This window comes from Pseudophryne corroboree, chromosome 10 (assembly GCF_028390025.1).
Source record: "Pseudophryne corroboree isolate aPseCor3 chromosome 10, aPseCor3.hap2, whole genome shotgun sequence".
In the NCBI taxonomy this organism is placed as follows: Eukaryota; Metazoa; Chordata; class Amphibia; order Anura; family Myobatrachidae; genus Pseudophryne; species Pseudophryne corroboree.
In genome coordinates, this window is record NC_086453.1 from 209,555,047 (window position 1) to 209,572,485 (window position 17,439).

At 47.5% G+C, this 17,439-nt stretch overlaps 1 protein-coding gene across 1 annotated transcript in view; it reads right to left on the reverse strand.

Annotated features, from left to right (window-relative positions):
- Positions 1–6,731: 6,731 nt before the first annotated feature.
- The window catches only part of CFAP74 (cilia and flagella associated protein 74), a 741,155-nt gene continuing 730,447 nt past the window's right edge, over positions 6,732–17,439 (reverse strand). Inside the window, exon 39 of the mRNA XM_063943052.1 lies at positions 6,732–6,931. Coding sequence (XP_063799122.1) covers positions 6,833–6,931 — 99 coding nt within the window. The 3' untranslated portion in view covers positions 6,732–6,832. The remainder of the gene's footprint in view (positions 6,932–17,439) is intronic.

Below are 17,439 nucleotides of genomic sequence, written 5' to 3' on the forward strand. Positions count from 1 at the left end.
CCAACCAGATTTTTTGCATTTACTGGGCGGGCGCATGTGCAGGTCCCATCCTGCACATGCGCCCGCATTTACTGCGTGTGACCCACAGTAAATGCGAACGCCTCTGCCTGTCAATCAGGCAGAGGCGTTCGTGGGGCAGCAACGCTCCGTTTCCAAGGCGGACAAGGAGCGCTGCGTGGGCAGCGTCAGGGAAACGTGGGTGGCGGCATCCGAACAGGGTGTGTAGCATAGGCGTGATCTGGGTGGTTGCGTTACAACACACGCAACTGCTCCTATCAAAAAGATAGCGGCGGATGCCCTCCTGCCACCGCAGCCAGTCTGCACCGGCAGGAGGCTTCCCTACTTTCGGTGACCGCGCACTAATTGCGGCGCAATCGCAAAAAGTGCATCATCGCAGGGGTAATGGCGGCGGTAGCATGCTGGGTGCCATTGCTGACGATGGGTGACCCCCAGCATGCGAGACAAAGGATTGTAAATTCTGCTGTTTAGCAGAATTTACAATCCTTACTGAATAGAGTCCACATGTGGTGAGACTTACTATAGATGCATGCGCAGTAAAAAAAAAGACAGCTGACATAGCGCGAGACTCAGAGACTTAAAAATAGTAAAAAATAAAATGCTAAACATAAAATACTATGGTATTAGATTAATGCTAAAATTATGAAGAAATGAATCCATGCCATCTCACTGAAGGGGCTAACAAGTCCAATGTTAGTAGCTGCTGCCTTTTAAAAGGAGATTGGTTCCAGAACCTCTTGTGGTGACTCTAGAATAGGACAGGTTCTTTTCTCACGCATGATCTGCCAATTGAAAAAGTCAGTACCACATTATAAATGGCTTCAAAGTTCATTTAAAGTTGTACAGTGGTGTACTGTGTACACAACCAGTAGCGTGGTGTTTCTCAGCCTGCTCCTGAGATCCCATATGCAATAATAGTGACACCGGTGTCTCACTTCCTGTGGCCATGCTGCGCAATGGGTGTGGATCAATATATCTACAGTAAAAAGATAAGACAGTTAATAGGTCGACCCCACAAGGTTGACAGGGTCAAATGGTCGACATTGTCAAAAAGTCGATATGGAAAAGGTTGACATGGTTAAAAGGGCGACACAATTTTTTTTGTCTCATTTTGTAAGTTTCACAGTATCTGAGACAAATTAGTGGAAACGTATACCCTTGCTTGCATTAGGCAAGGTGCCTCGCCCAGCTACTGCTTCGCTCTGCACAGGTTACTAATCCCATCTGTAGTCCACGTGGATGGTAAATGACAACAAAGTTAAAAAACAGGAATTTGTAAGAAAAGTGTCGAGTATATGTGTGTCGACCACATTGCCATGTTGGCGTTTTCAACCTTTTATACCTGTTGACCTTTTGACCCTGTCTACCTTTTACCTGTTAATCATTTGGGGTTGACCTATTGACGGTTTATCTGTTTAGTGTAGATCTATAAACCAGATGCCCTGCGCATGCATAGTGCTAGTCAGAAGTTTGATAATTGACTGATCTGTGACTAACGCTGCACCTTTGTATGCAACCACTGGGACTTGCAAAGCTACCGGTGGGTGTCTCCATACAAATCCAGGCAGCTGCGACATTTGCATATTTTTGCCCCATATCTGTGTACACATTCGCAGCAGCGGTGGGATTAGTGCACATCTCTGCATCAGGCACATGGACAGTAAGAGAATGGAGGGATTAGAGCACATCTCTGCATGAGGCACATGGCCAGTAAGAGAATGGAGGGATTAGAGCACATCTCTGCATCAGGCACATGGACAGTAAGAGAGTGGACGGATTAGAGCACATCTCTGCATGAGGCACATGGACAGTAAGAGAATGGAGGGATTAGAGCACATCTCTGCATGAGGCACATGGACAGTAAGAGAATGGAGGGATTAGAGCACAACTCTGCATGAGGCACATGGACAGTAAGAGAATGGAGGGATTAGAGCACAACTCTGCATCAGGCACATGGACAGTAAGAGAATGGAGGGATTAGAGCACATCTCTGCATCAGGCACATGGACAGTAAGAGAATTGAGGGATTAGAGCACATCTCTGCATCAGGCACATGGACAGTAAGAGAATGGAGGGATTAGAGCACATCTCTGCATCAGGCACATGGGCAGTAAGAGAATGGAGGGATTAGAGCACATCTCTGCATCAGGCACATGAACAGTAAGAGAATGGAGGGATTAGAGCACATCTCTGCATCAGGCACATGGACAGTAAGAGAATGGAGGGATTAGAGCACATCTCTGCATGAGGCACATGGACAGTAAGAGAATGGAGGGATTAGAGAACATCTCTGCATCAGGCACATGGACAGTAAGAGAATGGAGGGATTAGAGCACATCTCTGCATCAGGCACATGGACAGTAAGAGAATGGAGGGATTAGAGCACATCTCTGCATCAGGCACATGGACAGTAAGAGAATGGAGGGATTAGAGCACATCTCTGCATCAGGCACATGGACAGTAAGAGAATGGAGGGATTACAGCACATCTCTGCATCAGGCACATGGACAGTAAGAGAGTGGACGGATTAGAGCACATCTCTGCATGAGGCACATGGACAGTAAGAGAATGGAGGGATTAGAGCACATCTCTGCATGAGGCACATGGACAGTAAGCGAATGGAGGGATTAGAGCACAACTCTGCATGAGGCACATGGACAGTAAAAGAATGGAGGGATTAGAGCACATCTCTGCATCAGGCACATGGACAGTAAGAGAATGGAGGGATTAGAGCACATCTCTGCATCAGGCACATGGACAGTAAGAGAATGGAGGGATTAGAGCACATCTCTGCATCAGGCACATGGACAGTAAGAGAATGGAGGGATTAGAGCACATCTCTGCATGAGGCACATGGACAGTAAGAGAATGGAGGGATTAGAGCACATCTCTGCATGAGGCACATGGACAGTAAGAGAATGGAGGGATTAGAGCACATCTCTGCATCAGGCACATGGACAGTAAGAGAATGGAGGGATTAGAGCACATCTCTGCATCAGGCACATGGACAGTAAAAGAATGGAGGGATTAGAGCACATCTCTGCATGAGGCACATGGACAGTAAAAGAATGGAGGGATTAGAGCACAACTCTGCATGAGGCACATGGACAGTAAGAGAATTGAGGGATTAGAGCACATCTCTGCATGAGGCACATGGGCAGGGTGAGAATGGAGGGATTAGAGCACATCTCTGCATCAGGCACATGGACAGTAAGAGAATGGAGGGATTAGAGCACATCTCTGCATCAGGCATATGGACAGTAAGAGAATGGAGGGATTAGAGCACATCTCTGCATGAGGCACATGGACAGTAAGAGAATTGAGGGATTAGAGCACATCTCTGCATCAGGCACATGGACAGTAAGATAATGGAGGGATTAGTGCACATCTCTGCATGAGGCACATGGACAGAAAGAGAATGTAGGGATTAGAGCACATCTCTGCATGAGGCACATGGACAGTAAAAGAATGGAGGGATTAGAGCACAACTCTGCATGAGGCACATGGGCAGTAAGAGAATGGAGGGATTAGAGCACATCTCTGGATGAGGCACATGGACAGTAAGAGAATTGAGGGATTAGAGCACATCTCTGCATCAGGCACATGGACAGTAAGAGAATTGAGGGATTAGAGCACATCTCTGCATGAGGCACATGGACAGAAAGAGAATGGAGGGATTAGAGCACATCTCTGCATGAGGCACATGGACAGAAAGAAAATGGAGGGATTAGAGCACATCTCTGCATGAGGCACATGGACAGAAAGAGAATGGAGGGATTAGAGCACATCTCTGCATCAGGCACATGGACAGTAAGAGAATGGAGGGATTAGAGCACAACTCTGCATGAGGCACATGGGCAGTAAGAGAATGGAGGGATTAGAGCACAACTCTGCATCAGGCACATGGACAGTAAGAGAATGGAGGGATTAGAGCACATCTCTGCATCAGGCACATGGACAGTAAGAGAATGGAGGGATTAGAGCACATCTCTGCATCAGGCACATGGACAGTAAGAGAATGGAGGGATTAGAGCACATCTCTGCATGAGGCACATGGACAGTAAGAGAATGGAGGGATTAGAGCACATCTCTGCATGAGGCACATGGACAGTAAGAGAATGGAGGGATTAGAGCACATCTCTGCATGAGGCACATGGACAGTAAGAGAATGGAGGGATTAGAGCACATCTCTGCATGAGGCACATGGACAGTAAGAGAATGGAGGGATTAGAGCACATCTCTGCATCAGGCACATGGACAGTAAGAGAGTGGACGGATTAGAGCACATCTCTGCATCAGGCACATGGACAGTAAGAGAATGGAGGGATTAGAGCACATCTCTGCATCAGGCACATGGACAGTAAGAGAATGGAGGGATTAGAGCACATCTCTGCATGAGGCACATGGACAGTAAGAGAGTGGACAGTAAGAGAGTGGACGGATTAGAGCACATCTCTGCATCAGGCACATGGACAGTAAGAGAATGGAGGGATTAGAGCACATCTCTGCATCAGGCACATGGACAGTAAGAGAATGGAGGGATTAGAGCACATCTCTGCATCAGGCACATGGACAGTAAGAGAATGGAGGGATTAGAGCACATCTCCGCATGAGGCACATGGACAGTAAGAGAATGGAGGGATTAGAGCACATCTCTGCATGAGGCACATGGACAGTAAGAGAATGGAGGGATTAGAGCACATCTCTGCATGAGGCACATGGACAGTAAGAGAATGGAGGGATTAGAGCACATCTCTGCATGAGGCACATGGACAGTAAGAGAATGGAGGGATTAGAGCACATCTCTGCATCAGGCACATGGACAGTAAGAGAATGGACAGTAAGAGAATGGAGGGATTAGAGCACATCTCTGCATCAGGCACATGGACAGTAAGAGAATGGAGGGATTAGAGCACATCTCTGCATCAGGCACATGGACAGTAAGAGAATGGAGGGATTAGAGCACATCTCTGCATCAGGCACATGGACAGTAAGAGAATGGAGGGATTAGAGCACATCTCTGCATCAGGCACATGGACAGTAAGAGAATGGAGGGATTAGAGCACATCTCTGCATCAGGCACATGGACAGTAAGAGAATGGAGGGATTAGAGCACATCTCTGCATGAGGCACATGGACAGTAAGAGAATGGAGGGATTAGAGCACATCTCTGCATGAGGCACATGGACAGTAAGAGAATGGAGGGATTAGAGCACATCTCTGCATGAGGCACATGGACAGTAAAAGAATGGAGGGATTAGAGCACATCTCTGCATGAGGCACATGGACAGTAAGAGAATGGAGGGATTAGAGCACATCTCTGCATGAGGCACATGGACAGTAAGAGAATGGAGGGATTAGAGCACATCTCTGCATGAGGCACATGGACAGTAAGAGAATGGAGGGATTAGAGCACATCTCTGCATGAGGCACATGGACAGTAAGAGAATGGAGGGATTAGAGCACATCTCTGCATGAGGCACATGGACAGTAAGAGAATGGAGGGATTAGAGCACATCTCTGCATGAGGCACATGGACAGTAAGAGAATGGAGGGATTAGAGCACATCTCTGCATCAGGCACATGGACAGTAAGAGAATGGAGGGATTAGAGCACATCTCTGCATGAGGCACATGGACAGTAAGAGAATGGAGGGATTAGAGCACATCTCTGCATCAGGCACATGGACAGTAAGAGAATGGAGGGATTAGAGCACATCTCTGCATCAGGCACATGGACAGTAAGAGAATGGAGGGATTAGAGCACATCTCTGCATGAGGCACATGGACAGTAAGAGAATGGAGGGATTAGAGCACATCTCTGCATCAGGCACATGGACAGTAAGAGAATGGAGGGATTAGAGCACATCTCTGCATGAGGCACATGGACAGTAAGAGAATGGAGGGATTAGAGCACATCTCTGCATGAGGCACATGGACAGTAAGAGAATGGAGGGATTAGAGCACATCTCTGCATCAGGCACATGGACAGTAAGAGAATGGAGGGATTAGAGCACATCTCTGCATCAGGCACATGGACAGTAAGAGAATGGAATGCCGGTGCTCTGATTTTACAGTTCTCCTTCAACACACATAAGAAACACCACTTGGGAAAAATATTGGAATAAATAAATCTGAAGAGGCGGGCAGCAAAACCATGAAGTGCATAACTGCTATGCTAGTCTTCTTTCATATGTTATATTTAAGACAATGCTTTACTTCCTACTTTTGTGATACAGTATCTGAACCCTCTACAAGAAAATTTGAAATCAACTTTGAAGCCATTTATAGTAAGTAATAGTGACTTTTCCAATTGGAAGAACCTGTACCAAAAAGGATCTTTCTGATTCCATTAGTTTAGTGTTTCAATGTAACTCATGCAGTTATGTCCAGTTCCTTCTCCTTGGTGCAGCTGCTGTGGTGTAAAAGTTACTGGTTGGCTCAGGTATCAAAGTAATCCAACAGTGAAAACAAATGGTGCTTTATTTTTCTGGAGTCATGTTACTTTTAACAATAATCATCATTATGGATGCAACAAATCACCAGATCAGGATTATTGCTGAATTTGGCCAAATGGTGGTTGACAAACCAAATGGGTTCTACTGTAGTACTCTTGTCTGGACCCCAAGTGGCTTCAGTACAGCTTATTACAGTGACCGCTAACACAGCATGTACTGACCACATTTTCTGGAATTCCCAATAATGATCCTTCCCGACTTTTCAGAGCATCTTTATTGAGATTGGTGCCATGTATGGTCAATATACTGAATTGGCTACATTATCACAACAGGTATGGTCCCTTTTGCATTGATCTTTTACATTGACACAACTTGTGTTATGAAGATAATCTGGTACGTTTCTATATCATCGCCTTTCAACGTCAGTTTTACTGTGGTGGTTTTGGGTTTGCTGGGCTGTGGGACAAAACAAAATGTGGAAAAAACAGTTTAGCATGTCATGATGATGTAATAGTTACTATAATAAACTCTTAATACTTAAAACTATAAATGATGTTGTATACTGTATACTCACCTACCATGGGGGGGTATTCAATTCAAGTCGGAACTGCCGTTTTGTCGGAAAGACATCAGTTTCCAACTTTTTTAGGTCGGATAGTGTTCCGACCTATTCAATGGTCCTGCTTAGAGAGGCCAATCCCGGGATCGGGATCGGCGGGATCCCGGGATTTGGGCCCAAAAATGCCGGGATTTGAATCCCGGGATTGGAGCATCCAATCCCGGGATTCACGGGATTGCACTGCGCATGTGCGGGAGGGAGTGTGTGTAAATAATACTACTTACCCTTAGGCGGGCGGCAGCCATAGACGAACGCTGAACGCGGCGACACTTCAAATGTGGCGCCGGCCGCTAGCCAATCAGAGCTGGCGGACCGGCAGCCAATCAGGGAAGCTGCCGCGGCAGCCAATCAGGAGCGACTGCTGCGGCCGCTTCCCTGATTGGCTGCTGGTCCGCCTGCTCTGGTTGGCTGGCGGCCGGCGCTTCATTTGAAATGCCACCGCGTTCAGTGTGTCCATGGCTGGCGCCCACCTAATAGTAAGTGTTATTACTTAAGTTTCACCCAGCCTCCCTCCCGCGCCGCTACCAACCCTCCCCGCTACCTACTGTACACCCTCCCGCCCAGCTACCTACACCCTCCCGCCCAGCTACCTACAACCTCCGTACCGCTAACTACACCCTCCCGCCCAGCTACCTACACCCTCCGCACCGCTACCTACACCCTCCCGCCCAGCTACCTACACCCTCCTGCACTGCTACCTACACTCTCCCTCCCTTCCCCGCCGCTACCTACACCCTCCAGCACCGCTACCTACCCTCCAGCGCTGCTCCCTACACCCTTCTTTACTGATCCCTACTGCAATCCCGGGATCCCGGGAATCCCGGGATTGATCGTTTTTCAATCCCGAATCCCGGGATTGAAAAAACGGCCCGGGATTGGCCTCCCTAGTCCTGCTGTTTTTCCAACAGGTCGGCAATTCCGACTTGTCGGAAAACACGTGGATTAGCGGATTAGCTGCGGATCCAAGTGTTTTGTCGGATTCGCGGCCAAATCCAACAGGTTTTAGCCCCGCTTCCGACAATGGGGGTCATTCCGAGTTGTTCGCTCGTTGCCGATTTTCTCTATACTGCGATTAGTCACTTACTGCGCATGCGCTTAGTTATTTTACACAAAAGTTAGGTATTTTACTCACGGCATAACGAAGCTTTTTCATCGCTGTGCTGATCGTAGTGTGATTGACAGGAAGTGGGTGTTTCTGGGCGGAAACTGGCCATTTTATGGGAGTGTGCGGAAAAACGCAGGCGTTCGAGTTGCAAAACGCAGGAGTGGCTGGAGAAACGGGGGAGTGGTTGGGCAAACGCTGGGTGTGTTTGTGACGTCAAAGCAGGAACGAAAAGGACTGAGCTGGTCGCAATGGCTGAGTAAGTCTGGAGCTACTCAGAAACTGCTAAGAAATTTCTATTAGCAATTCTGCTAATCTTTCGTTCGCAATTCTGCTAAGCTAAAATACATTCCCAGAGGGCAGCGGCTTAGCGTGTGCAATGCTGCTAAAAGCAGCTAGCGAGCGAACAACTCAGAATCACCCCCAATGTCAGTCCGACTTTAATTGAATACTCAAATGTTGGATCCTTTCTGTCGGAAAGGATCTGACATCAATTAAATACACCCCCATAGCTGACAATCAGCAAGTGGCCCTTATTCACAGACTATTGTCAATTATGCATACTTCTCCATTCCCACCCGTTCAGTGTATGGAATAATGCACCCCCTACTGGGTAGTATTCAAACAGCACAATGAGGTCTTTAATTGTATAAATATGTTAACGCTGTGGTGATTGGTTATATTATTTTATGATCGCAGGCATAGAGGTAAAGGGGGGTACACACGGAGAGATCCGTATTTAAAATCTAAGCAATCTGACTAGACTGCTTAGATTTTAAGCACGGATCTGCCGTGTGTATGCCCCCCAGCTATAGCGATGCGCGGGGCTATCACCGGTGCTAGATTGAGCCTGCATGCCCCCTTAAGATACCCCCCTTAAGATACTATTAGTCATTGAGAGAATACATTACAGTCAACAATGAGAACGGGGACAGTGAGGTTAACAGGTTAATAATGCGATTTTAAAGCAAACATGATGGTAAAGGACCATGTTTGAAGTTGTAATGCTTACTCTGTTAAATGCTTTAAACTTGCATCATAACATGTTGGCATCACAGGTTCTACCTCACACCGTTCCCCTTTTTTGTTGTCCATACTTGATTGTCAAACTAGCCACTACATCTACAGTTTATGATATTCAACCCTTGTCTGTAATAGGAAATAATGGATAAATACCCACACCTGTGATGTCAGTTGAGTGTCATTTAGTATGTGATGTCCAGTTCGGCCAGTGATGACAGGACAAACAATTAGTGTTACAGTCTGAATATTACTGTTATTGTGTCACTATTGCTATACCGATGTATCTACATACACAAGCAGCAGTGGCGTAACTAGGGCCCTGCAGCCACTGCGATCGCTTGGAGGCGCAGGGCTGCAGGGGCGCCGTCGCCGCCGCCACTGATTTCTGCTATTTTGGGAAGGACACGGGAGGGCACAGTGCGCGCCTCTCCTGTGTGTCCCTCCTGGGTCTCCGGCGGCAGCGGCATGTCTGTTAAATGAGCTGCCGGTTCGTGAGAACTGATTGGCTCACGAACCAGCAGTTCATTTAACAGACACGCCGCTGCCGCCGGAGACCCAGGAGGGACACACAGGAGAGGCGCGCACTGTGCCCTCCTGTGTCCTTCCCAAAACAGCACAGCAGTGGGGGAGCCCGGGGGTGTGGGGGGTTACCTGGCACTGGGGGAGCATATTTGGCACTGGGGGGGGGGGGGGGGGGTGTATATATGTACCTGGCACTGGGGGAGCATATTTGGCACTGGGGGGGTATATGTGTACCTGGCACTGGGGGGCTACATGTGTACCTGGCACTGGTGGGGGGGGGGCATATTTGGCACTGGGGGTATATGTGTACCTGGCACTAGGGGGGCATATTTGGCACTGGGGGTATATGTGTACCTGGCACTGGGGTGGCATATTTGGCACTGGGGGTATGTGTGTAGCTGGCACTGGGGGCGCATATTTGGCACTGGGGGTATATGTGTACCTGGCACTGGGGGGGCATATTTGGCACTGGGGGTATATGTGTACCTGGCACTGGGGTGGCATATTTGACACTGGGGGTATGTGTGTAGCTGGCACTGGGGGGGCATATGGGGCACTGGGGGCATGTGTGTATCTGGCACTGTGGGGGAATATCTGGCACTAGGGGCATATGTGGCACTGTGAGCACAGGCCTAGCAACAAGCATTACCCCCTGGTTACAAGCACAACACCCAGCTCATGAAATCCCTGGCAACAAGCATTACCCCCTAGCAACGAGCATGACACCCAGTGCATGAAACCCCTGGCAACGAATAATACCACCTGGAAACAAACTTGAAACCCAGCACATGATACCTCTGGCAACAAGCATAACACCCAGCGCATGAAACCCCTGGCAATGAACATGATACCCTGAGCATGAAAACCCCTGGCACCGTGCATAGAACCAAGAGCATGAAACCCCTGGCAACGAGCAGGTAATTTAAAAGTAATTAGAAGCCTTACTGTAGGACTTAATGTGTAATGGGCATTACGGTGTGTGGTATACTATATCACGGGCATTGTGGTACGTGGTATAATGTCTCGGGGTCACTGCAGTGTGTGGCATAATGTATCACAGACATTGCAGTGTGTGGCATAACGTATCATGGACATTGCGGTGTGTGTCATAATGTGTCACAGGCATTGTATGTGCTATAATGTATCAGGGGCATTGCAGTGTGTAACATAATGTATAACGGCATTGCGATGCGTGTCATAATGTGTCACAGGCATTACGGTGTGTGGCATAATGTTTCGGGGGCATTATGGTGTGTGGCATATTGTGTCATGGGCATTATTGTGTGTGGCATAATGTCTAAGGGCCATTGCAGTATGTGGCATTATGTATACTGGGCATTACTATACGGAGGAAAATGACAAATAATGTAAGGGGCATGAATCAAGATTATTTTTTTTTCTGTGGTGGCCAACGTCTGGGCGTGCAGGTTGCAAAACTGGTGTATAAGGTAGTCTTTTCCTGCAATGCCACGCCCCTTTATGTAAAGCCACGCCCATTTCAGCAAGGCCACGGACATTTTTTCGGCACACGCAGATTCATCGCTTTACTAGTGCCAATTATGGGGGGGGGGGGTTGCCAGAGAATGTTTTGGCTTGGGGAAAAAAAAATTCTAGTTACGCCCCTGACAAGCAGCGAGATATAATGGCGGCCGAGATCGCTGGAGGTGGGGGATGCTTGACAATCTTGGACTTTTTTTTAAAGGGACAATCACAATGCCTTGTAACTGATTGCCCTTTAAAACAACATCCGAGATCATCCATCAATCTGCGAAACCCGGCATGTGTGAACTGTGCCGGGTAGTGTAGAGTTTTATTTTGCAGCTTTTCCACTCGAATGTGCGCTTCATCAGACGGCACTGTTTCATTTGATTTGTGACACTTGTATATCTGTGTGTGACTGAGTCTAAATCTGTAAACAAAGCACAATAGAACTTGGCGCAGTGGCCTGTGCATTGTAGAACTTCGTATACATACTGTATAATGCACTACATAATCGCATTGCGATTAGGACACACATCAAACGAAGCTCGAAGCAAGCCAAGTCGCATGGTATAGGGAGTGCTGAGAAATGCGTCACTGCAGCAATAGTGAATGAGGACACTTTTGTATGTCACATACTAGTCAATATTCATATACACAGAGCCAGCGCTACCTGCTCAGCGAGGATATGCAAAGCAGGAAGGCGCCAAGCTGAAGAGGCGCTCTCCCCACTCTGCAACCCTGCTGCTGATGGCTGCCGCTGCGCCTGTCAAACTGGATGAAACGCAGTGGCACCGGCAGCGTTTAGCATGGAATCTCTGCGTTAGATCTCTCCGGCTGCCTTCCCCTCCTCGTACCCAGAGGGACTGCGTCTTCAGCCAACACACAACGCCACTGCCGACGCAGCCATCCTCCAGAGCCACTGTTGCTGGAGAAACAGCCCCTCTGCCATCTCCTGGGCTTTGAGTGACCCGGGTGTGCAGCTGGGTGTCAGTATAGAGGCCTGCCAGTGCCAGGGGAGTAGGTGACTGCTACTTGTCACCATCCTGCACAGTGGTCTAGAAGGAGCTAGCCTGGGACCGGGTGTTTAGTGGAGGTTGCAGGAGGGTTCAAATTAAAGGAGCTTGGCCTAGGAAAAACTGTTTGTACATGGATAAGTAACTGGCTGGATAATAGGGTACAGCGAGTAGTGGTCAACGGGAAGTCTTCAAGCTGGACACCAGTAGTTAGCGGAATACCACAAGGGTCCGTACTCAGGCAACTACTGTTCAACATATTTATCAATGACCTAGAAATAGGCCTGGAAAGCACAGTGTCAATCTTTGCAGATGATACTAAACTGTGTAGGGTAATTAATTTGGAAATAGATGTGGAGTCTCTGCAGAATGATTTATCTAAACTGGAAATCTGGGCGTCTAAATGGAGAATGAGGTTCAATATAGAAAAATGCAAAGTTATGCATTTCGGGACTAAAAACAAACTTGCATCTTACATATTAAATGGGGAAAGTCTAGGGGTAACAGTACTGGAAAAAGATTTGGGGATCGATAATAGGCTTAATAACCGTATACAGTGTCAAAGCGCAGTAAAGAAGGCAAGTAAGATGCTAGCGTGCATAAAACGGGGAATTGAGACAAAGGACGAGGATGTAATCCTGCCGCTGTACAAATCATTGGTACGTCCGCACCTGGAATATTGTGTTTAGTTTTGGGCACCACTGTATAAAAAAAAGATATCGGTGAACTCGAAAGGGTTCAAAGGTGAGCTACTAAATTGATTAAAGGGCTAGAGGGACTGGGTTACGAGGAAAGGCTTACTAGATTGAATATATACACACTGGAAAAGAGGCGTCTAAGAGGAGACATTATTAATATCTTCAAATATGTAAAGGGACATTACAAAGAGTTATCAGAGGAATTATTTATTAAAAGAACTCTCTTTAGGACACGTGGGCACTCGATGAGGCTGGAGGACAGAAAATTCCGTACGCAACGGAGGAAAGGGTTCTTCACTGTTAGGGCAATAAGGATTTGGAATTCCCTGCCAGGGAAGGTGGTAATGGCAGACTCTGTAATGCATTTAAAAAAGGATTGGATACATTTCTGATTGAAAATTATATCCAAGGTTATAACATTTAAAATATTGATGTTGATAATCCGGGTGTAACATGATTTATAGCTGTTAACTAGTCATAAAACATTACTTCAGCAGGTACATTATAATCAACTCAACTTAATACAGAATACAGGTTGAAAACGATGGGCATTTTGCCTCTATTCAACCTCAATTACTATGTTACTATATAATCTGGGCCACACAGCAGGTGTGGCACTACTACTGTGGGCATTACGTGTGGCATTACTGCTGTGGTCATTATGTGTAAGGGGCACTACTACTGTGGACATTATGTGTATAAGAGGCAGGGGCATAGGAAGGGTGGCTCCGGTGGAGCACAAGCTCCAGTCATCAAAAAGATTAGTGGGCACGTCACAGTCACCACGCCGATGCCCCGTTTGGTCTTGCCACCACATTTTATTTACTAGTAACATGCCAACAGCCTTTGTATGCCTACAAAGGATAAAGCAGGAGGTACAGATGAATCCACACTCACCGTTCATGGGGCGACATCGAGAGCATCTGGGGCGCGTGCACGTCATGAAAGGGAGCGTCTTTTAACGCTGCACTGCGCAGATAAGTGCGGGTACGCCTAGTTGAGCAGAGAGTGCACATTTGCGATGTAGCCACGCTACATGAGTGTGGCTACATCTGTACTACATTTACAGTAGGGGGTGAGTTTGAGCTGGTAGGTATTAGATGGTTAGACTGTACCTGGAACAATGTGTATAATGGGATCAACCTGACATAATGTGTATAAGCGGCTCTTCCTGGAATAATGTGCGTAAGGGACTCTACCTGGCATAATGTGCGTAAGGGGCTCTACCTGGCATAATGTGCGTAAGGGGCTCTACCTGGTATACTGTGCGAAAGGGGCTCTGCCTAGCATAATGTGCCTAAGGGGCCCTACCTGGCATTATGTGTATAAGCGGCTCTAACTGGTATAATGGGCTCTAGCTGGCATAATGTATATAATAAACTCTAGCTGGCATAATGTGTATAATGGGCTCCATATGGCATAATTTGTATAATGGGCTCTACCTGGCATAATGTGTATAAGCAGCCATACTTGCCTACCTGACCCTCTCCATGAGGGAGAAAATGCTCTGTTCCTGGACTTTCCTGGTAATGTATAATTGCCATCACCTGTGGTGAGCTAGTTAATTGATAAGAAAGGTGTTTCACCACAGGTGATGGCAATCATACATTACCAGGAAAGTCCAGGAACAGAGCATTGTCTCCCTCATGGAGAGGGTCAGGTAGGCAAGTATGAGCAGCTCTACCTGGCATAATGTGTATAAGGGGCTCTACCTGGCATAATGTGTATAAGGGGCTCTACCTGGTGTAAAGTGTTTAAGGGGCTCTATCCGGCATAATATGTATAAAATAACCTACCTGGCATAATGTGTATAATGGGCTCTACCTGCATAATGTGTATAATAGGCTCTACCTGACATACAATGTATAAGGGGCTCTACCTGACATAATGTGTAAAAGCAGCTTTATGTAGCGTATAGTGTATAAGGCGCTCTACTGTAGCGTAACGTGTATATATGGGTCTGCTGTGGCGTAACTACTACTGTGCAGTGTAATGTGGTGTAATGTGACTAATGTACACTACTGTGCGGTTTAATGTGAATTGGTAATATTATGTGGCCTCGCCCCTATATTTTTTATGCATGACTTTGGCATGCACTGTCCCTGTTTTGAGAATGGCGGGCGCCAAAGGAAACTTTTGCCCTGAGCACAAGGTCTACAATTGGCCCTGTCACCAATTTAGGATTTTTAAATATTTTTTATTTTCAAATGTAACATGCCCCCAATACAATACAGGGGAGGGGGGGCAAAACATACACTTGCTCCTGGTACCATGGCACCTAGGTACACCTCTGATAAGGGGCACTATTGTGAGCATTGTGTATAAGGGGTACTACTGTGTGGCGTAATGTGAATAAGGGGCACTACTATGTAGTGTAATATGAATCAGGGGCACTACGTTTGGGGTAATGTGAATAAGACTGTGCTACTGTGTGGTATAATTTGAATTGGGTGTACCATTATGTGGCCACGCCCCTTCCTTGTGAGACCATACCCCTTTTGTGGTGCACACGGCCCCTTTTTTCATGTATGGAAGGGTGCAAATTTATAATTAGCAGGGAGGCGCCAAACACCCTAGCACCAGCCCTGCATATACATTATCATTTTTTAAACAAATAACATGCATCACCCAGTGCCATGTCATAAATAACGAGTTTTATGGTAAGAACTTACCTTTGTTAAAACTCTTTCTGCGAGGTACACTGGGCTCCACAAGGATAGACATAGGGGTGTAGAGTAGGATCTTGATCCGAAGCACCAACAGGCTCAAAAGCTTTGACCTTCTTTCCAAGATGCATAGCGCCGCCTCCTATATCACCCCGCCTCCGTGCACAGGAGCTAAGTTTTGTTAACCAGCCCAATGCAGTAGCAAGTAAAAGAGACGACAACTGCCCATTGCCACAAACACCACACTCTCCCGACAGGAGAAGTGTCAGCAGCTAATGCCATACCAACCCAAAGAAGCTAAGTGCGTCAGGGTGGGCGCCTTGTGGAGCCCAGTGTACCTTGCAGAAAGAGTTTTAACAAAGGTAAGTTCTTTCCATAAAACTCGTTTTCTGCTGCGGGGTACACTGGGCTCCACAAGGATAGACATAGGGAATGTCCTAAAGCAGTTCCTTATGGGAGGGGACGCACTGTAGCGGGCACAAGAACCCTGCGTCCAAAGGAAGCATCCTGGGAAGTGACAGTATCGAAGGCATAGAACCTTATGAACGTGTTCACAGAGGACCATGTAGCCGCCTTGCACAATTGTTCAAGGGTCGCACCACGTTGGGCCACCCAAGAAGGTCCAACAGACCGAGTAGAATGGGCCTTAATGTGATCAGGAGCAGAGAGACCAGCCTTCACATAAGCATGTGCAATCACCATTCTAATCCATCTGGCCAGAGTTTGCTTGTGAGCAGGCCAGCCCCGTTTGAGAAACCCAAACACAACAAAGAGAGAATCAGATTTCCTAATAGGAGCAGTTCTCTTCACATAGATACGGAGAGCCCGTACCACATCCAAAGACCGCTCTTTGGGAGACAGATCAGGAGAAACAAGTGCCGGAACTACAATCTCCTGATTAAGGTGGAACGAAGAAACCACCTTAGGTAGATAGCCGGGACGAGTCCTAAGAACCGCCCGGTCACGGTGAAATATCAGATATGGGGAACTACAGGACAAGGCACCCAAATCCGACACTCTTCTAGCTGAAGCAATAGCCAGCAGAAACACCACCTTAAGAGAAAGCCACTTAAGGTCAGCTGAACCAAGAGGTTCAAACGGAGACTCTTGTAACGCCCCCAAAACCACCGACAAGTCCCAAGGAGCCACAGGCGGGACACAGGGAGGTTGGATACGCAACACGCCCTGAGTAAAGGTATGCACATCAGGTAAAGTCGCAATTTTTCTCTGAAACCACACCGACAAGGCAGATATTTGAACCTTGAGGGAGGCCAGACGCAGGCCTAAGTCCAGGCCCTGCTGAAGAAAAGCCAACAACTTGGCTATACTAAACTTGGAAGCGTCATAATCGTTAGATGCGCACCAAACAAAGTAAGAATGCCAGACCCTATAGTAAATCTGAGCAGAAGCAGGTTTCCGGGTCCGCAACATAGTTTGAATGACCGCCTCAGAAAACCCTTTAGCCCTTAAGACGGAAGCTTCAAGAGCCACGCCATCAAAGACAGCCGGGCTAGGTCCTGGTAGACACAGGGGCCCCGAGCGAGGAGGTCTGGGTGTTGTGGAAGTAAAATTGGACACTCTGACGATAGGCCTTGCAGGTCTGAGAACCAGTGCCGTCTGGGCCACGCTGGAGCTATGAGAAGCAGAATTCCTTTTTCTTGCTTGAACTTCCGAATTACCCTGGGCAGGAGTGACACCGGGAACACGTACGGCAGCCGAAACCTCCACGGTACCGCCAGCGCATCCACGAATGCTGCTTGAGGATCCCTTGTCCTTGCTCCGAAGACCGGAACCTTGTGATTGTGTCGAGACGCCATCAGATCTACGTCTAGAAGGCCC